This window comes from Cyprinodon tularosa, unplaced genomic scaffold, assembly GCF_016077235.1.
Source record: "Cyprinodon tularosa strain WSP-4 unplaced genomic scaffold, ASM1607723v1 ctg234, whole genome shotgun sequence".
NCBI classification, from domain to species: Eukaryota; Metazoa; Chordata; class Actinopteri; order Cyprinodontiformes; family Cyprinodontidae; genus Cyprinodon; species Cyprinodon tularosa.
This window is the reverse complement of record NW_024038875.1, coordinates 656,480-677,280: the sequence shown is the minus strand read 5'-3', so window position 1 is coordinate 677,280 and position 20,801 is coordinate 656,480. Positions and strand designations below refer to the sequence as shown.

Below are 20,801 nucleotides of genomic sequence, written 5' to 3'. Positions count from 1 at the left end.
TATAAAGAAGTTTTCACAGCAGCCTCTATTAACAGACAAACCAGGATTATTTTAGAACTTTAATTCAAGCAAGCAAAGGTAAAATGAAAATTCACAATAACAGGCTTCAAAAGCCCAAACATTTAAAACGGATAAAATGGCAGAAAGGAATGCTTTCACTTACATTTCCATAAATCTCATCTAAAACTTCTCAAACTGATCCTTTTTTTATGTTTACTTTTGTTTTATTTTTCTCTTTTTTGCTGTTTTTAACCAAGAAAAGCAGACCTCGTCTCTCACAAGGCCGACTGGAGACTTATTCTCATTGTTTTCTCTTTTTTTTTAAGTTTTGTATTTGATACTTTTTACTCTATTTAATGAAATTTTAAAACATTTTAAGCATTTTTTTTTCTTTTTGTGAAGCTTGTCTCAGGGTTACCCAATCCTGTTGAGGGGAAAAAAACAAAAAAAAACATTGCATTAAGATATAGCCACTTTTTGCATTTTTAAGCATTTTGTTCATAATGCAAGATCTTAAATGTGTACCTTTGGTTCAGACAGCTGGGACAGCAGTGGAGTTGGTCACAGTCTTCTGAGCAGCCTCCTTAGCCTGGTGGGCCTGTAGCACAGCCACAGCCTCATCCACCTGGATAGATATCGGTGAATGATGTCAACAAAAGCCCCCAGATTCACCTTGACATTTTAAAAAGTAGTTTACTCATAACCATTTGCTTAAGTATTCAAACCCCTTGATCTTTTCCCTGTTTCGTCACACCCACAAACTAAATGTGCTCGTGTTTTAATGACAAAACAGAGCATAATTGTTAAGATGAAGGAAATAAAAACGATGTTATTACAATCATAGGAGTATAAAGAGTGTCACATTTTCTTTTAGCCTATTTTACTCTGAAAGCTCTGCAGAAGTTTCAGTTTATCAACTTAATACAGCTAAGACTTCTATTTGCTTATGTTTTCCATAGATCCTATTAAGCCGATACCTATATTTGTAGTTCTGGCTGAATGTTTAGGCTTTTAGAAGTACTGGAAGTTAAATCCAGCCTTAAGTGTTTTTTATCACCCACCATTTGGACCAGCTTTAATCTCCAGTACGATGCAACCATGTTTCAATAAGCAGACTGCTTGATCAATATTTTTTGTTGCAGCATCAATTAAATTCCCAGTTTATGGAAGTTTTTCTGGTTTTAACCCAACAAATTGATACATTTCTTTACATTTAAAAATACAGCAAATCAAACACTTTATATTCATGTCACCTCCCCAAAAAAATCAAGCTGAATTTGCAGCAGTCTGACGATCTGGCGCAATACACCCAGATTTCATAACTACAAGCTGGTTGTATCAAAAAAGTGGAACAGTAACCTTGGAGCGGAGAGACTCTGGGGACTCCAGCATGTGAAGCAGCTCTGAGTTGTCAATCTCCAGCAGCATGCCGGTTATCTTGCCTGCCAGGCTGAGATGCATGTTCTGGATCAGTGGAAACAGACGCTCACCTACAGGCATGACAGAGATGGTTTAGAGTTAAAAAAAAATAAATAAAAATAAAAAAATTGAATGTTTTATGCACATAATTAAACTGGATACAGCAAGAGCTAGAGCTGTAGTAGAACAACGCCATCAGTGTAGCTTACCCAGCATCTGCTTTTGTTCCTGTGGCGGCGCAGCTGCCAGCATGGAGGCAGTCAGAGGCTCCTGTCCTTGGACATGGACTGCAGGCTGAGGGACACAAACATATTACAGCTACAGCTTCACCCTCCAACGATTCTACCACTGCTGAGAGCAGAACTTCACCTGCTGCAGGGGGACTTGTGGTTGGGAGGTGATGTGCTGCTGAGGGTTGCGGACTCCTGCAGCGTACTTGTACTGAGGGACTCCGCGCACAGAAGCGGTTGTTGCTGCAGCTGCAGTGGCTGGTCTGGGAGCCATGGTCTGAGCAGCTGCAAGATGAGTCAAAGACGAGAGCCATCAAGATGATACATTTATACTTGATATGTAGAAAGAAAAGAGGCTTTGTGCCAACTGGACTGACCGACGCGCTGCGCAGACATCATGCGGGGAACCTGAGAAGCAGGCCGCATGGTACCAAAGGTCTGAGGAGGGCGTGGAGCTGAGGCACGCATGGCACCGCTCATGTTCTGAAAGTCTGAGGGCAAAGAAACAATTATTTAACAAGCTGGTTATAATGGGGACAATCGGAAGATATATGCATTGATGCCAAATGAAAACCCTCACGTTGGGGTCGGACACCCTGCGTTGTCCAGCGTGGGCTTGGGCGGAGCGGAGCCATCTGGCCAGCAGCTGGGTAGTAAGAAGCACGATTTTGGGCCTGAGGTATCGCAGCCATGAAGTAGCCTGTGGGTGGCGCGGGCTGGTAGGGGTTGATGACAGGATTTGGCACTGCACGCACACTGGCCATACGCTGCATATACTGGTTGGTCAGGTGGGCCTGACGCTCCTCTTTTCTCTGGGCCAGAGCAACGTACAGTGGCTTGGTGGCCACGATGCGCCCATTCATCTCTGTAACAGCTTTAGTCGCCTCTTCTGGTGAGGAGAAGCAGACAAATCCAAAGCCTTTGCTGCGACCGCCTTCAACCATGACCTGATAACCAAAAAAAAAAAAGTTATGATACCTCAGATACATTTATTTATACATTACAACCACAGCGTTAACAGTTGCACTGGGTTATTAGCACAAAGTGCTAAGTTATTAGCACTGTGAGAGCAGACTGAAAATATATTTCTGGCCTAGAATAACACAAGATAGAAAATGAATGGGGCTTAATATGAGGAAATCTTAGGAGGAAAACTTTAGAGGTTCCAAAGGACTAAAAAATTTGAGTCATCTAATAAAAGTAACAATTAAATATTTTAAAGGAAAAGACATTTTGTGTTAGAATGGCCCAATTAAATTCCTGAATAAATTAGATATTACACATCAAACAATATAGTTGTAACTGTAACAGCAGCAAAATACCGGCTTTACAAAGTCAAACGGTCTTCATACATTAATTTACATTGAACCTTTTCTTCTCCATTAACAATTAAGCACTGATTGGTATTGGTCTATCACCCGAAGAGCTCCATGAAATATGTTTGAGGCAATAGCGATAGAAAAAGTGGAAAGGTTTAAGAGGACTGTAATAATGAGCTGTAGAAGTCTGACGATAGATGGAAGAAGAAAGGTCTTAACCTTGGCACTGGTTATATTCCCAAAGAGGCAGAACTCCTTTCGCAAACGTTCATCATCAATCCCATCATCAAGGTTCTTTACATACAGGTTGACACCCTATGAATAAACAGAAAAACAAATGTGTTTATATAGTTTTTTTTGTCAAAAAATAAATAATGAAAAAAAAAAAAGGGAAGTGAGCTCCAATATGACACAAACATTTCTGTCTGCAGCACATAATTATCCCCAGGAACCAAGGTAAAAGGTAGTGGGGCCCATGAACTACAGTTACTGTGGCAGCCATTTTGGCCAGTGGCCCCCATAGCAGAGGGGGCACTGAATTTGACAAAGCTGCTTCTTTCTGTGGTCATATGGCATCTGATGCTGGAGATATTCATGCTGACCTGGTAGCGAGTCATACGGTCTTGTTTCATTTGCTCAAATTTGCGCTTAAGCTCCGTCTGTCGTTCGACCTTCTTCTGAGCACGGCAAACGTAGATGGGCTTCCCATTAAGATCCTTTCCGTTCATTTCATCCACTGCCTGAAATTGAAATAATCAACAATTAAAGGTGGAGTTCATAACAGGGATCAATTCTGCTTCCTTACAAAACAAAATATTAACAAATAAGTCATCTTGGTTTAAGTCATACCGTCTGTGCATCTTCGTGTCTTTCAAAGCTGACAAAGCCAAAGCCGCGGGACTTTCCGCTCTCATCAGTCATCACCCGCGTACTCAGTGCATTTCCTAAGAAGCAAAGACAAAGTTGGCGACCAAAAGCCTAAACTCTGAAGTAGCATCACCTGCGGAGTGGGTGTGTTTAGGTTCGACTATGAGACGATCACGCACCATATTTGCTAAACAGCTCTCTCAACTTCTCATCGTCCATATCGTCGCCAAAGTTTTTAATGTAAACATTAGTGAACTCCTTTGCCCGGGCACCAAGTTCAGCCTCACGTTCTTTACGAGACTTGAAGCGGCCAACAAAGCTGCATTAAAAAGATAACAAAACAATTGTTCATATAACAAGCTTACTCATTGACCAACATGCTTTATCATGGTCTTTTGATGACTGACTTAAACGAGAGCCGTATTTGTAAACAATGACAAAATTATTCTAGCAAGCGTAAAAAAAAAATCTTTTAGTCTATCTGACAAAACTTCAATTTCTACCAAAGGCATCCCTAAATGATATCCAGAGTAAATATTTCATTACTTACAGTTTATTTTTAGACCCACATAAATATTTCTGTCTAAAAGTTTCCTTCTGTTCAAATATGATGTAATGTTTTCTTGTATTGTGGTTAGTTAACATATTCTTGAAATTTAGGTCGGGATTGTCATGGCATGACCAGGCAATTTTGGAGGCTCTCAATATTTTTTTTCTTAATATCAGACGAAATGATTCAGAAACATTAAGATGTAATGGTTGAAACTGATGAGTCTTGAAATAAATATAATTCTGAAAAAAGAAATGTAAGAATATTGTAATAGAAAATGTAGGCCATTTAATATTTTTATACAATACCTGCAAGAAATCCAAATCTACTTTCACCCCTGAGCAGTGGTAAACAAGGGGCGAATACATAGAAATAAAGCCACACATACCAAATTAAGAAGGTTTTCGTTCTTTTCTATTTTTTTTTTGGAGTTATAAAGATTGATCTGTGTGTAAAGCATAATTCTTAATAGATCAGGAAGAAATTTCTTTGGGTTTGGTAACCTTAAATATCTGAAACCATTCCTTTACTGTACATTTTATTAGCTTGTGTTCCTGCTATTTGAACCAATGTAATGTGTTAAACTACATCTGCTATTTTCACAACTTCTGTATAAGGTAGGGCATTCATTCATAAAGTATATTTGAATTCTAAGAAAAAAACAAAAAAAACAATGGTGTCCGACCGACAGCAATAATGAACCGCACACCAGCATCATCTCCATCAAAGGTAGTATGTAGGCTAAAGCTGTCAGTCTGGTAATGACTAAACTGTGACTTAAACTAATATTTCCTTTTCCTGAAGGCCAAAAACTAAGATCGCAGTCAAAACAACAATGACTTAAACATGTTGTTTTGCCCCCAACATAAGATTTCCTCTCAGTCCATCTGCACTAGGTACAACGCTGGCTAAAAATTTGACCGCATTTCAGATCAGAATTGGTTCCATTTTCCCATTAAACTAATGACGCCTTCAAAATGTTTTGACAAGTTTACAAACAGGTGGAGGTTGTGGCTTTGCAATGTGTAAAAAGGGCTGGAATACCAGTATCCTTATCCACCATGAAGCCAACAACATATCCAACTAGTTTTATGGCAAGACAACAATCCTACACACCAAGACTGGCTTAGGAAAATAAAGCAGGCCAAAATTAGGGATGGGACTGACCTTAAGACAAAAAAAGTGCAATAATATTTTCTTCAAGTGATCCAATTTTCTGGTTAATCATTTTTTTCAAAATTATGTTTTTTCCAGATGTTTCAGATGTTCAATGTTTTAAAAAATGGCATTAGTTCCATTAAAAACAATAAGTGGTAAATGAATGTCAGCTTCTACACATTCATGCATTCAAGCAGCTAATCAGTCAAACAGGCTGAAAAACTGTTAAAAATGCAGCAAGTAGGCAATGACCCTAATTATTGAAGTACTATCTTCAGCATGACCTTAAAAAATTAAAAATATTTATTAGTTATAAATTAGTTTTAAATTTCATAAAAAGCCAGAGTATAGAATGATGAATAGAATTAGACTCAAATAGTAAATCTAAATAGATTGATTTCAACATCAAAAGAAAGAAATATCTATGACTTTTAGTGACAGTAATATTTCAAGGTGCATGCATTACTATCATACATTTTAAAACCATTTTAATGTCTAATTGTTGCTTTTAAATATTTTGGTGCATTAATTTACATTTTTTTTATATCAAAAACCGTTTCAAACCGTTTACAAACAAAGTTGATGTTTGGAACGACCATCACAGACTGGGAGCCAGCAAAGCAATGACTGCAGAGACAGGACTCCACACGTAACATTTAAGAGAAAATCTATTGCAACCTTAGTTCAAAATTTAAAGATTAAAAACATGAAATCTTAATTTCAGAGTCAGGTAATTAAAGTCAGCATTGTTGATTATATTGCTGGAACCAATTTCATTTAGACTATCCCAACTTTGCCACTAAGGATGAGTCAGAATTTAACAGCTGATGCCTACAAAGGTTCTGAAGAACTAGTTTCAAAAAACAGCACTTACACTTTTCTATCATTGAGCAGCATGCCATTCATTTTTTCAATGGCTCGTTCAGCGGGTTCCTGAGTCTCAAAATGCACAAAACCGTAGCCTTTGGAGCCATTCTCGTCACAAACAACCTAGGGCAGATGGAACATGTTTAAACACACACAGACTTACCCTGAAATAAACATGGACTAATTATTAGATGTGAGATTATGCTAAAAGAACTGCCGCTTTACCTTGCAGGATAGGATGTTCCCAAAAGCAGAGAAGGTGTCATAAAGAGCCTTGTTGTCAATGGACTTATCAAGATTCTTGATGAAGATGTTTCCCACACCACTTTTTCTCAGAGACGGATCACGCTGCGACCACATTATGCGTACGGGCCGCCCTTTGATCACGTCGAAGTTCATGGTGTCCAGTGCACGCTCAGCTAGAAGAGAAAACACAAAATATTCATTAATGAAAGTTTATAAAGAACTAGTATTAAAAACTAGTATTTAAAAAAAAAAAACTTAAGTCTTAAAAAATGCATCTGAATCTGGTGATTGCAAACTTTTAATAACGCTTCAAAAGGATTTTTCCTTCAGAGAAAAATCAGATCAGATTAAAGGATGTGTAGTAGAATTTGTCTTAATTTGCTTTAAGGTGTGCTATTGGCATTCTAGCTCATCTTAATTGTCATTTAGAAATGAAGAAACCCAACAAATAAACAACACAAACAAGCTTAACAGCAAGTGTTGCTGCAAGTGCTTAACCAACAAACTGCAACTTCAGCAAACATTACAACATTAAATTAGAGGGAGCAGTATTTGAAAAAACTTCCACAGCCAGACACTAGACAACCTAATTTTTTTACAAAATGCATCTTAAATATGTCAGGAAACATCCACCACATTAGAATTTTTCACTTGATCATTGTGGAATATGATGTATAACAGAGTCTTCAGAATGCTACAATTAGGGCAAGTAGGGTGAGTGTTTATGTCAGGGGTCTCAAACAAATAGCTGAAAACTAGAGTGGTGCTTTTAGAGCAGGCTGATTAGACTCAGGTGGTCGTCTCCAACAGCCTTTAAAATGTAAACTGCTGTTTTGTATTTCTGTGGACCTGAGATAGCACTCATGTTAAAATTCTCCAACCATAACCTTCGGAAATTTGGCCTTGAGCAACTTGCTGATATGGGTAAGCTCAGCTAATAAACCATTATCTTCGATTTCCTGGCATCTGAAAAAAGGAGGGCTAAAAAAATGTATCATCAATAAATTAATGAAATAATAAATCTTAATTGTTAAGAGTAACAAATACTTTAAAACTTCACTGAAAGAATAAGAGCTATAAATGAATTAACTGGATATAAATTCCACACAATTTGCATTTAGGCTGACAAAACTTGTGGTATAGTTTTATCCTCACCTGGTTTATATTTTGCAAACAATCTCCTATTAATCGACTGTTGCGATGCTATTAGTAATCAACCAAACTAACAGAAAGAAGGTAATTATTAGCAAAATAATCCTTACATGGATCCCTATAGTGGCATACTCTCTAGTCTGTCACATTTAAGAAGTGGATATGACTAAATGCTTTTAAGCCAATTCTAGCAGTCTGATTGCACCAGTCCCTGTAGTTTTAGAAGCCAAGCAGCTATTTTGTTGGTAAGTTTTAGGTGTTAAAATTTTTCAACAAGAAAAAAATCCCAAACTTAACTTTTTTATGGTTTATCTGCTCAAAGATCGACTAAACACAAAAGTTTTGACAAATATGTAATATTAACAACAAATAGATTTTTTTGGTTAAAGTTGTGAATAAGTGTATTGAGAATGAAATCTAAATGATAGCTAAAAACATGTGACTGCACTGTCCCTGTTAAATAAATAAGTACATTCATATAAGATTATTGATGCAATTGGATATTTTTTATTTCCCCGACCTGATTCTGATTCATAGAAAAAAGATTAAAGCCAAAATAAAAGGAACACAACTGAAGTGTAATACTTCTTATTATGAATTAAACTCACTCAGCCCTACTTAAAATACCTCCTAAAACAAATTTAGGTTTCTTTTTTCCAAAAAGTGACCACTGATCATTATGTAATAGATTATGGAATCAACCCTCACAGCTGTGTGTAAAAACACACCCATGGGAGCAAAAGGACAGAGGCAAAGCCACCCTTTTATCACAGACATGCAGAAAATGTTTGCTGATGGCAAGCTCTTGTGGAATAAACTATCTGTTTTAGTAACATAACAGGTTCACGAGACTTTTACTTCTTTTTATACAGAGGGAAATTTCAGTTCAAAAATTTAAAACAACATGCAGTCATTTAGAGGCGATTAAAGGAAAACTCAGCACTACAGTTGGGAGGTGCTGCCCGGACAGGACAGATAAAGGATCCGTTTTTTTGGCAGCTATCAGGGCCTCTGAGGTGGGCAGGGCAGGCAGTCACTGGAACAGACCCTACCGCAGTCACATGTAGCTCACGCAGCATAGCCCCCCTCTCTCTAACAGGCAGCACGGGTATCCTCTATTTTAATACATATTGCCATGAAAAAAAATAGCAAAAAGGACTTACCGTCCGCTGGCTGTTGGAAGTTGACATAGGCGTATCCGAGGGAACGCCGGGTGATCATGTCCCTACAGACCCGGATTGAGAGGATGGCTCCGGCTGGGCTGAATTTCTCATACAGCATGGCCTCGGTCACATCTGGATGCAGGTCTCCGACATACAGGGAGGCCATGGGGTAACTGGGAGCGCTGGGGTTCATCTTCTTTCTCTCGCCCTCCTTTGAGACCAGACGTTATAAACGGACTACGCTTGAGTTTATTAACGAAAAAAAAAAAAAGTTGCGAATGTCTTACTGGCTAACGGTCAGTATCGTTCCTTTTATGCCGATACGTAAACGTTAATATACCACAGATGACTGTGTCGGTTGGAGCCAAAAAATTTTCAATTCGACTTCAGTTTGTTAAAACAGCCGTTAAAATCGGACAAACGAAGGAAGGGGGAGAAAAAAAAGCTAACGACTCAAAAAAAAAAAAAAAATTCGACACGTTAGGGTACGTTACCGTCAGTCCTCGACCGTCTTTACTCCTTCTTCATTGACTTGTTACAAAAAGAAAGAAAAAAAATCTTTTTTTAAAATATTTTTTTATGTTTTGAGTTTTTTTTTTGTATTTTTATTTTTTTTTTTTTTATAGAAAGTGTGGTGAGCGAGCTCAGAGCACACACGCACTCACACCGCACTGACAGCCGGGGTTGAAGGGAAGAGGGGCGGGGGGAGGTTGTTGGATTATATAGGGACCTATACGTCACATAAATTGACCAATTATCTACCAGTATCGGTGAGGAGGAAAGGGGGCGTGCCCCAGGAGGAAATGCATGATAATAATGGTGGAATCCAGAAAAACGTGTTACTTTCTACTCTTACTATAATTCTTTCTTTCACTGATACTGAAAAAAATTTTTTTAAATATTCTTTACAGGTGCTGGTCATAAAATTAGAATATCATGAAAAAGTAGATTGATTTCAGTAATTCCATTTAAAAAGTGAAACTTGTATATTATATTCATACATTACATACAAACTCATATATTTCAGATGTTTATTTTGTTTAATTTTGATGATTACAAATGACAACAAATGAAAATCTCAAATTCATCATATCAGAAAATTAGAATATTGTGAAAAGGTTCAAAATTGATGGCCCCTGGTGCCACACTCTAATCAGCTAATTAACTCAAACCACCTGCAAAAGCCTTTAAATGGTCTTTCAGTCTAGTTCTATAGGCTACACAATCATGGGGAAGACTGCTGACTTGACAGTTGTCCAAAAGACGACCATCGACACCTTGCACAAGGAGGGCAAGACACAAAAGGTCATCGCTAAAGAGGCTGGCTGTTCACAGAGCTCAGTGTCCAAGCACATTAATAGAGAGGCGAAGGGAAGGAAAAGATGTGGTCGAAAAAAGTGTACAAGCAAGAGAGATAACCGCACCCTGGAGAGGATTGTGAAACAAAACCCATTCAAAAATGTGGGGGAGATTCACAAAGAGTGGACTGCAGCTGGAGTGAGTGCTTCAAGAACCACCACACACAGACGTATGAAAGACATGGGTTTCTGCTGTCGCATTCCTTGTGTCAAGCCACTCTTGAACCACAGACAGCGTCAGAAGCGTCTTGCCTGGGCTAAAGAGAAACAGGACTGGACTGCTGGTGAGTGGTCCAAAGTCATGTTCTCTGATGAAAGTAAATTTTGCATTTCCTTTGGAAATCAAGGTCCCAGAGTCTGGAGGAAAAGAAGAGAGGCACTTCATCCACGTTGCTTGAAGTCCAGTGTAAAGTTTCCACAGTCAGTGATGGTTTGGGGTGCCATGTCATCTGCTGGTGTTGGTCCATTGTGTTTTCTGAGGTCCAGGGTCAACGCAGCCACATACCAGGAAGTTTTAGAGCACTTCATGCTTCCTGCAGCTGACCAACTTTTTGGAGATGCAGATTTCATTTTCCAACAGGACTTGGCACCTGCACACAGTGCCAAAGCTACCAGTACCTGGTTGAAGGACCATGGTATCCCTGTTCTTAATTGGCCAGCAAACTCTCCTGACCTTAACCCCATAGAAAATCTATGGGGTATTGTGAAGAAGAAGATGCAATACACCAGACCCAACAATTCAGAAGAGCTAAAAGCCACTATTAGAGCAACCTGGGCTATCATAACACCTGAGCAGTGCCACAGACTGATTGACTCCATGCCACGCCGCATTGCTGCAGTAATACAGGCCAAAGGAGGCCCAACTAAATACTGAGTGCTGTACATGCTCATACTTTTCATGTTCATACTTTTCAGTTGGCCAACATTTCTATAAATCCTTTGTTTTTATTGGTCTTCAGTAATATTCTAATTTTCTGATATGATGAATTTGGGATTTTCATCTGTTGTCATTTGTAATCATCAAAATTAAACAAAATAAACATCTGAAATATATGAGTTTGTATGTAATGTATGAATATAATATACAAGTTTCACTTTTTAAATGGAATTACTGAAATCAATCTACTTTTTCATGATATTCTAATTTTATGACCAGCACCTGTATATACATCTTTACAAACCAAGACTTCTAAATATGTATCGCCCTTGAACCTTTTCACGTTACAAACGAATTGTAAAAACGCTGTGAAATATGAGGAAAATGTGGCCTTTATTTGAATGGGCTATTCCAATATAAAATAAACGATGTTCCACCAGAAGTCACCTTAATTATAAATTGAATTGTTTGATTTATTCTAGTTAAAAAAAAAAAGAGAGAAAATATCAGTAAATAACCAGCCTCATGAAGACCAACAATTTGGCAGATATGTCAGATATACATTTAAAGAAGTTTAGAGCAGCGTTTGGAAGTAAAATATTTGAACAACCTTTAAACATCTGAGAGCTGATTGCCAGGTAAATTTGCAATGCAAAGAGGCATTGCTGCCCTCTTTTTCTTTTTCAGCCACATGTAACCCTCAGCCAATCTCTACTACTACTGTGTAAAGATTATGGCTTCAAATTTTAAGGTATAATTTCACCTGGAAAATGAATGTGTGTCAGTTTCTTTCTATTTATAAGTATGGTATTTTATACTGATTGTATGACTTCTAGCACCCCAGCATGGAGCCTTACTGATTATATCAATATCTAAAAATACAGTACTACAACAGAAAGGATTACTGTAGCCTATAAGTATAATAGGGTCTAATGAATGATATTGCTTTGTATGCATGTTGGTCTGCAAAGGATAAAAAAGAAAAAAAAAGAAAAGAAAAGTAGCCAACTAGCAGTGATAAACATCTGACTGGTAATCTCCCATCTGCTGTTGTCTCAGTGCACCATTGTATGCAAATAGCAACCTTAACACAAAAACTGATTATATATAGTTTTCTATATGAATGGGTTTTGGAGCTGGAGCTTTAAGTAGGACAGAAATATGTTAATCCTTTTTTTCCCCTGCCAACATTTCAGCCGTAGCCATGTTCATAACTAAACATAATTCAATGCAGAGATGACAAAATACTGACAGTGTACTTTGAAAATTTTAAGGTTTTACAAATTGCAAAAAATGTTAAAGCAATGTGAAAATGTTGATGGAAAGTTGTAGAAAGATATGACAATTGCCTTTCCTGTGATTGAATCAGGATGTACCTGACCAGTAGAGAAAGACAGTGTAGGCTCAAGTATTGCATCTCAAAGGCAAGCTGTACTTTCCCTTTGGTCATAAGATCCAGAGCTACCAGCAACCATCGACAGGGGGCAGCATTTCTGTAAAAAAAAAAAAAAAAAAGATGCTGCAACAGAGGATTCAATCTTTTTTTCCAGCTAGCATGAATGAAAATAAGTTTTGCTCCTTGTTTAAACTCTTATGCATTTTCGACTCCCGTTATAACATTGCAAACTTGTAAACCTGCTTATCAGAAGTGCAAACGAATTTAGTTTTGTTTTTACAGCCCAGGATCTCACATAATGAAACAAATATACATTGAACTTTTTGTTGTTGTTTGATGCCATGATACAATACATTGATATGAGGGCTTTAACAGTGGATGTGGTTCAAACATTTCAATAATCTGATACAATGAAGAAAAAAAAAAAAAAAAAAAACACAAAACAGGAGACTCAGTTTGAATTGTTTTAATTCCACTTACAAGAAAGCACATAAAGAATGCACTCAATGTGTTACTTGCAAATTCTGAATATTGTATCCCACCTTTTTAAACCAAGATACTGTAATTCGAAGAGACTGGCACAACTATGCAACTACGAAATGGCTTTAATGAAGCTTTCTACGACGTTATTTAGATACTCATTTTTACTCCACATTTTATGATGTACTCCCATAAAAAAAAGAAAAAGTTACAATAAAACATGAGGTTAAAGCTAAATCCTAAACCAAAACTGCCTGTTGAGAAGCATGCCTAACCCCCCACACACCAAACCACTGAGAAAAAGTCTGCAGGAATAAAACACAGGAAATTAAGAGAAAATAATACCTGAATAGAAAAAGAGTAGAAAGCCACATAAAAGCACATGGCATAAAGTATCCTCCACAGCACTGAAGAGTTAAAATATCAAAAAGTTACAGTATCAAGCCATTTCTTAAACAAGATGTAATCATTGTAGGCTGTTAGCTTTATTACGTGGTATGCAAAACTATAAGAAATCAAATATTACACATTTCAGTTGATAAGTCACTCAACAAAATGGACCAAAGTGTAAGTGGTTGTTCAAACAGAAAACCCTTCCTGAAATATGTACCATCCATTAACACGCTACCGGCTACATTGGACACCAACAGGGCGGGATGCATACAAGCACTATTCAGACAGATCTTTACCTGGAACAGCGTACAATCACTGCTTACTGTCAGATTGGACGTTTAGAAAACTCGCTGTATTCTATACAGTGGTTTCAGAGAAACTTTAGTGGACTAATGTGTCACAAAGGTTATTGTAGTTCAAGTAAAAACAGGAACTCTCCAGAAACAGATTAGAGGTGTGTTTTCCTGCAACAGCAGCAGTTTGCTACACTGATAAATAGTACAGATTATGGGGCAGATCTAAACCCGACAAACTCAAGGCAAAAAAAAAAAAAAAATAAAAATAACAGGGTTATGGAAAAATGATGTTGGTAAGGAAATCAAGTCTATTTCATTCTTTTCTCTGTGGAGGTGTTCATACAGTTACCATACACTCATGCCAAACACACGCACTTCAATGGATCTGCACACACATCCCATACTTTTACACAGTCATTGGAGTGTAAACATACATATCTGCATGTATGTGCTCACACACACACACAACCAAGCACACAACTTAGGCTGGTGAGAGGTAAAAAATGTGTTTATTTTTCTCCTGTTTTCCCCTCTGCGATTCAGTTCTTCTCGGCTGCCGGCTCCTGCTCGGTCTCTTTTCCTTCATCCTCTCCCTCTCCCTGTGTGTCAGACATCCACAGCTGCAACAAAGGAATTACAAGGTTGAATAAAACCAAACCTTTTTACATTGTCACTTTAGAACCACAAGCTTCAGTTTTATCCAATAAAGATAAACAAAATGACAAAGTTGGGGAAAAAAAAAATGATTAAAATTTAATTCAGCCTCTTTTACACAGATACTGAGAAATAAAATCCAGAGCAACAGACTGTCAGCTAAATGGTAGAAATCCAGACTGACTGTGTCCAAATGTCTGCCCTAATCACTATATAGGGCACTATATAGTGATTACATCATATCAGATGAGTGTCCGAAAGTCTAGTGGATGAAAAAAGTAGTGGTTTCGAAATTTCCCACAATGCACCTTGAAAAGTACTGATCCTCAATGGTCACTAGATGAGCAGGTATATCCCAGAATGCTTTGCGAGAGCTCTCCCCCCCATAAAGCATATTGGGATTTGTTATCACAGCGGCCCGCATTCTGGTAGCAACAGCTGAAACAAAGAAGGCGCAGGCACCATGCGGGGAGGCCAAGTCACGTGACCAACAGGGAGCGAAAAGTTATGATCATCTCTCGAACATTGAGTTAACTGAGTTCAGAATAAGGTTCACTGTATAGTACCCGCTCTATATAGTGATTGAGGGCAGATATTCAGACACGGCCTATTTATGCTCTCATCGAACTACTAACATTTCCAACGGTACTTTTAATTTTAAGGGTTGGAGTTTTGTCTTAAAAATCCGTCACAAAAATGAACACAGCTTAGAGTCACAGGCCAAAGCTTGCAGCTCAAATTGCAGCAAAATCTGATTCTACAAATTATTGATTCAAGAGACCTGAATACTAAGAAATTACTCAATTTTAAGATTTGGTCCATTTTAAAAGCCATACATTCCATAAATTCCATTTCTCAATTATACACTACTTTGTGTTAATCTATTGCATAAAATCCACTAGTGTTGTTCTGTCTGAAAAGGTCAGCAGGAGTGTGAATCTCTTTGCAAGACACTAAAGGACTTAAAGAAGTTGGTCACTCACAGTCAGATTGTCACGGAGCAGCTGCATGATCAGTGTGCTGTCTTTGTAGGAGTCGCTGTTGAGTGTGTCCAGCATGGCTATGGCTTCATCGAACGCCTGCAGGGCATGAGGGAAGCCATATTTAAAGTAAACAGTAAACAAACAGAACGGAAAACTAATTAAATGAATGCTAACCAAACTAGTTTTCCCCTTAAAATAAACAGTTCTAAAATTATTCAAGACGGCTGAAACAAGATTGGATTTAACAACTGAAGTCAATGTAAACAGATTTGTTTTGATGCTACTTCATGATTTCTACTCACTTCAGAATTGACTGACTACTTTTTAGAAGACGTTATTAGCAGACTTTGCTAAGTCATGATGCTGTGTAGTCCAGTTTCTTCCTAATAAAATGCAGCATTGCTGCTCTTGTGTGTAGCCGTTTTACGGCAGCTGCAGGTGAATCACAGCAACACCACTGGGTCAGTCTGATAGTTAGCATATTAAGGGGGGATATGAACATTGCCTCCACTATGGGTAAAATATCTTATTTAAGCACAAATCAAGTTTAAAAACTATGATGCAGTCAAAAGGAGTGAAGCCGCAGTCCTGCATGTTTCTAATGTTTCCCTGGCTGAACATATCCATGTTCTTAAGACCCCGCAGACCAAAATCACTTATTTGAAATAGATTCTTACCGATTTGGCCAGTTGGCAGGCCTTATCAGGCGAGTTGACAATCTCATAGTAGAAAACAGAAAAGTTGAGAGCGAGGCCAAGGCGGATGGGATGTGTGGCAGGCATTTCTTTAATGCTGATATCCAATGCCTTCTGGTAGGCCTCTTGTGAGTTATTGATGATGGCTTTATAAAGAGAAAGATAAGTCTAGTGAGGATGCAGATAATCAAAAAGAGGATGAAACGTTTGGCCACAAAACTGCAGTTATAGATCAGATATCAACATGGATCAAATTACTCCAACACTTAAACATACATCCATTTAGTGAATCTAAAAAAAACGAAGGATATAACAAACTTAACATGACCTGCTCTAAAAACAGTAAAGAATAAGTTCATATCCTTTTAACTGAGATAGAATTATTCTTTTTTGTTTGGAGTTAAACAAGCATTCAAATATTTTCTATAGACATAAATGTGACAACAAGCCCTGAAATCAGTTAACTTGCTACATAGTCAGCCCTGGTTTACCTCTGGGGGGGGGGGGGGGGGGGGGGGGTGAGATCCTGGGCTGATTTCCTGTTGATTAACAACAGGAAATCCAGGCAGGAGAAATCTAGATCAATGACTAAACAGGGCTGGTATTCACCAAAAGGGGAGCATTATAGATTTTTCAGAGGAAGTAATCCATTCCCTTAGCCTTCCACAGGGACCTCCATATAAACTACACTTTCTAGAATAATATAACTTGCACCTTTTTAGTTTATTTAATTGATAGAATACAAATAAATCTCCAGGCAATTAAAAGCAGCCAACAGCATGATGCTGCTTGCAATGCAGCAGCCCATCCCTGCACTATAGCAGACAGATGTACGTCAACAAAGCGGATGTAAGTTTGCCCATAAACACCTGAAAATGACAATTTAGCTTATGCATCCAACAGAGCAGCATTGAAACACAAATACAAGATGAATCTTGGCTTAAACACAGTACCGTAACTGTGTATAACTACATGAACTCATTCCTCCCTCTTAGTGCAGAACTTACTTTCTTTGTCCTCCCCGGTTGCCACCTCAGCCAGGTAACGGTAGTAATCTCCCTTCATCTTTAGGTAGAAGACTTTGCTGTCAGCTGGAGTAGCTTTGGGGATCAGATGTTTGTCAAGCAGGTCCTGCAGGGCAAAGGGTAACATTTTAAATTTACATGTTCATTTAGATGGATCATAAGCAGAGACTTTTGAATCACATCCACTAAAACATGTAGACAGAACTTTAGGAAAAGCCAATTTTTGTATAAACAGAAATTTGTTTAGCTGCAATTAAAAAATGACAGTCTTTGGAGCATCAGATTTTAGATTCATCATTATGGCATTTATAATTAGTCACTATGATTCATATCAGTTGTGGGTAAAAGGTGAATGAAAGTCCATCCAAGTGAGCAGTCATATTATTGGAAAGCTAGGTCTTAATGCATTGCACCTTAATCCTGATAGCTCCTTATATACTGAACCAAAGCAGTCCTTCACAATTAAGGAGTGTGTAAAGTTCTGCTGGTTGATATTGAGCAGTTTTGTAGCTCAGTCTGTATGTTCTGAGTAGTTGTCCTGCAGGAATGTGAGCATTCACTCCAGTCTCAGTTCTTTGCTAGAATCCAGCAGGTTTTCTTCCAAGATGGGTCTGTGTTGCCTTATGGCAAACATCGGATTTTATTCACTCTCATAGTAACAGTTGCTGGGTATCAATGAAGGATAACATTTTCTGATGTTAATTTGTGAAAAATTTAGAAAACCTCAGGGGGTCCCCCCTCCATTATGTACAAATTTGGACATAACTATGTCAGGCAAGGTAAATATTCAAAAAACATCTACATACAAATGAAAGAAAATCCAGTATAAAATGTACTAAAATCAGAACCCAAGAACATGCCTGCCAATGATAATAATCAGCTAATCTGTTACAGAATCATTAGAAACAACAATCTTCCAAACTAAAATTTATTTCTCCGAAAAGTTCAAAAGCAACAAATTTGTAGCAACAGCTCATGAAGCGTTTTAATAGAGAAAACGTTATTCTCTTCATGTTAGACTCCAAATCATTTCTCGTTTAAGTATCACATACAGCCAGTAGATGTCACTACTTGCTTTACATGTGAATCATTGACAGAACACAAATTTATCTTTTAAAACTACTAAAGAAAAACAAAACATAAAACATGTTCTTAGCACTAAGATAATCTTAGGTGCTTCAAATATTTTGAAGCCCTGTAAATTCAGATGAGATGACTGGGCCCAGTTGTCTATAGCTTTAGATTTAATAAAACTCCATCTGAATTTTACAATAATCATAGGATAGTCACTTTCTTTCCTCCACCCTCAATAACCTTTTTGCTCTTACCAGAACTTCCTTGCAGATGTCATTCAGCTCCTTCTCGATTTTCTCCCTGTACTCCTTTGCCAGCGCAGTCTTGGTGCCATCCGACTTCTGCTCCATGCTGGACACCACCCTCCATGAGGACCTCCTGGCTCCCACCACATTCTTGTAGGCCACTGAGAGCAGGTTTCGCTCCTCGTTGTTGAGCTCCGAGCCCTCCTCAGTGACGGCCTTCATGGCAGCGGCCATGTCGTCATAGCGCTCAGCCTGCTCGGCCAGTTTGGCCTTCTGTACCAGCTCGGACTTGTCTGCCATGGCTTCTGTGTGGCCCGAGGAAGGAAGGATAGAGGAGAGGAAGTCAGGGACAAACAGGAACCAGTGAGGTCGGACAGTGAATTAGGGAACTTTTCAATGGAAGTAAACATTTAGTTCTCTTTTAAGTAACAACTTACTCATTGACAAAACACCCAACGTGTTACATTACTATGAGACATGCACAATAGATAGGCTGTTATTTAATACAGGTTAAACACCTTTTGAGGTACAATAAAGGATATTCTATTCTTCCTTCTGATATTGTTGCTTAAGCTAAAGCCAAATTGCCTTTACTTATTGACATTGGCTCCAATCCCAGTGCTTCAAAACCTTTATGAGCGAATTTGAGTTTATTACTAGTATCACTCACATCCACTCCATTGTCTTGTCGCAGACTGATTTACACAAGGAAGCATAGAAATATAGGAAGCAATTCAGATGGTGTTAATTTAGCCTGTTGTCAAAACTCTGAAGCTAAAACTCTGGCCAGATGATCACTACTTGAATTTTCTATGAACGGAAATAAAAAGTTTACAGGACAGTAATTTGGACCCACATCAGGTTGGTGGTTATTAAAGGAGCAAATTGATGTAAAGGTATTTTGGCTATTTTAAGCAAGCTGGATCTGGAAAAACTGAAAAACCTTTTGCAAACCTCAGCAGTAAGGGAAGAACCAGCATGGACCGCAAAGATTTCTATAATGTGACAATAATGACAGTTTTATGGGACTGAGATTATTGCAAAAAATGTCAATTCTATAATCCATGGTGTTTTACAACATTACTTAATTTTTTGCAAAATATGCCAAAAATATATTTTCTAAAAGTGGAGGCAAGACAAGCAATTAAAATATAGGAGTGTAATGACAACTTTTTTTTTCCTTTTATTCAGTAAAAAATTGCATCTGCATAAATAGATGGCAAATGCAAGCTTTGTAAATGAAAAGATCAGTCACAAACTGTCCTTAAAGCTTACTACAGCATCTTAAAAGACATTTTCTACATCCTTCCTCTGAATGCATTACATAAGCAGCAGCACACTGTAAGCAGATGCAGCTATCCAATATGTGACCAATTGATTTTCTATTGATTTTTCAGGAAAGTCGGATGCAACCCTGTTGTTTCAGCTCGACCTAATATTTAATGTGAATGACCAGGATGTTCCATTCAACAAAAATCAGATTGTCAATCAATGTTATATAAGAAAACCAATGAGTCATCCCATGTTTCTCAAAAATCACACCATTAAGGCAGATTTCCCAGCGCACACCTGCGCCCTTCTGAGGAATGCCGCCCACCCAGTTTCAGCTCGCTCTCACACACCTGCCTCAAGGTCCGGCTACGTTAGTGCTGCCTTTAAGAAAAAACAATAAAATACTTTCGGTCTCTCACAATTATACGCGTGAGCACAGGAAGTGATTAATAGCAAAAAGCTTTTAATGGCTTAACTGCGATATTTATAAAAAAGGGGGGACCATAGCTTACTTCAGTTGACAGTGAACGCCCTTTTTCGCCTTCCGGGAAAACAACAGAGCTGCGGACGTTTCTCATTATAACCGCTCGGTTAAAAATTGGCTTCATTCACTAATGCGGGTTCGACACACCCACAAGCTATCCTCTTGAAACGCCAAATGTAAGAATAAACGCCACAAAGAAGCAGCGAATTGGAGCTTCCATTCAGCAGACGGCGAGCAAACAATGACTGAGCAACGGAGCATCAATGACTTCCACCTACACGTCCGACAAAGACGGAGACCGACGCAAAGCCGGGAGCCACTTTCACCGTGTGCGGTGGAATCTCATCGACATATTGGGTTGGGGGAAAAAAACACAACGCATCGGATGTAATAAAGGAAAAAGCAAGACGTAAAACTGACCTGTGAATGTCGATAAACGGTGTCGCTCCTGCTGCCACGGCCGCACAGCTGATGATCTCTCCCGCTCATCCACGGGGTTTCCCTCCAATCAAACGCAGAGCAGCAGGGTCGCGTTGGGACGGATGACGTCAGAGTATTGTTGCTGGGCAACCACATTTTCAGGCCAAATTTTACCACT

General features: G+C 38.4%; 2 protein-coding genes and 1 non-coding gene across 3 annotated transcripts; all 3 read right to left on the bottom strand.

The window, feature by feature from the left end:
• Positions 1-46: 46 nt before the first annotated feature.
• Positions 47-9,671, bottom strand: pabpc1b (poly A binding protein, cytoplasmic 1 b). Its single transcript, XM_038287069.1, has 14 exons — positions 8,972-9,671; positions 6,636-6,829; positions 6,418-6,533; positions 4,015-4,154; positions 3,818-3,912; positions 3,571-3,708; positions 3,188-3,283; positions 2,230-2,596; positions 2,027-2,140; positions 1,789-1,934; positions 1,629-1,713; positions 1,360-1,490; positions 526-625; positions 47-424 (listed from the first exon to the last, which is right to left on the bottom strand). Exons 1-13 carry the CDS (start codon positions 9,162-9,164, stop codon positions 533-535), a joined length of 1,908 nt encoding a protein of 635 aa, XP_038142997.1. The 5' UTR covers positions 9,165-9,671; the 3' UTR covers positions 47-424; positions 526-532.
• LOC119784844 lies at positions 3,388-3,522 on the bottom strand. Its single transcript, XR_005280988.1, has one exon. It is a non-coding gene; the product is annotated as a small nucleolar RNA SNORA5 (small nucleolar RNA).
• Positions 9,672-13,053: 3,382 nt separating the features above from the next.
• On the bottom strand, positions 13,054-20,763 carry LOC119784828 (14-3-3 protein beta/alpha-B-like). Its single transcript, XM_038287072.1, has 6 exons — positions 20,624-20,763; positions 18,457-18,752; positions 17,111-17,234; positions 16,086-16,249; positions 15,409-15,504; positions 13,054-14,391 (listed from the first exon to the last, which is right to left on the bottom strand). The coding sequence occupies exons 2-6, from the start codon at positions 18,745-18,747 to the stop codon at positions 14,311-14,313; spliced, it is 756 nt and encodes a 251-aa protein (XP_038143000.1). The 5' UTR covers positions 18,748-18,752; positions 20,624-20,763; the 3' UTR covers positions 13,054-14,310.
• Positions 20,764-20,801: the final 38 nt, after the last annotated feature.

Bases quoted from the DNA above. Each gene is read 5' to 3' on its own strand.
- pabpc1b (XM_038287069.1), bottom strand. From the start codon at position 9,164: ATGAACCCCAGCGCTCCCAGTTACCCCATGGCCTCCCTGTATGTCGGA. The intron at 3,913-4,014 runs GTGCGTGATCGT...TTTGCTTCTTAG, and splicing joins AGAGCTGTTTAGCAAATATG to GAAATGCACTGAGTACGCGG. The intron at 3,709-3,817 runs GTATGACTTAAA...TTTCAATTTCAG, and splicing joins GACACGAAGATGCACAGACG to GCAGTGGATGAAATGAACGG.
- LOC119784828 (XM_038287072.1), bottom strand. From the start codon at position 18,747: ATGGCAGACAAGTCCGAGCTGGTACAGAAGGCCAAACTGGCCGAGCAG. The intron at 17,235-18,456 runs GTAAGAGCAAAA...TTTGCCCTGCAG, and splicing joins ACATCTGCAAGGAAGTTCTG to GACCTGCTTGACAAACATCT. The intron at 14,392-15,408 runs GTGAGTGACCAA...CCTTTGTTGCAG, and splicing joins TGCTCCGTGACAATCTGACT to CTGTGGATGTCTGACACACA.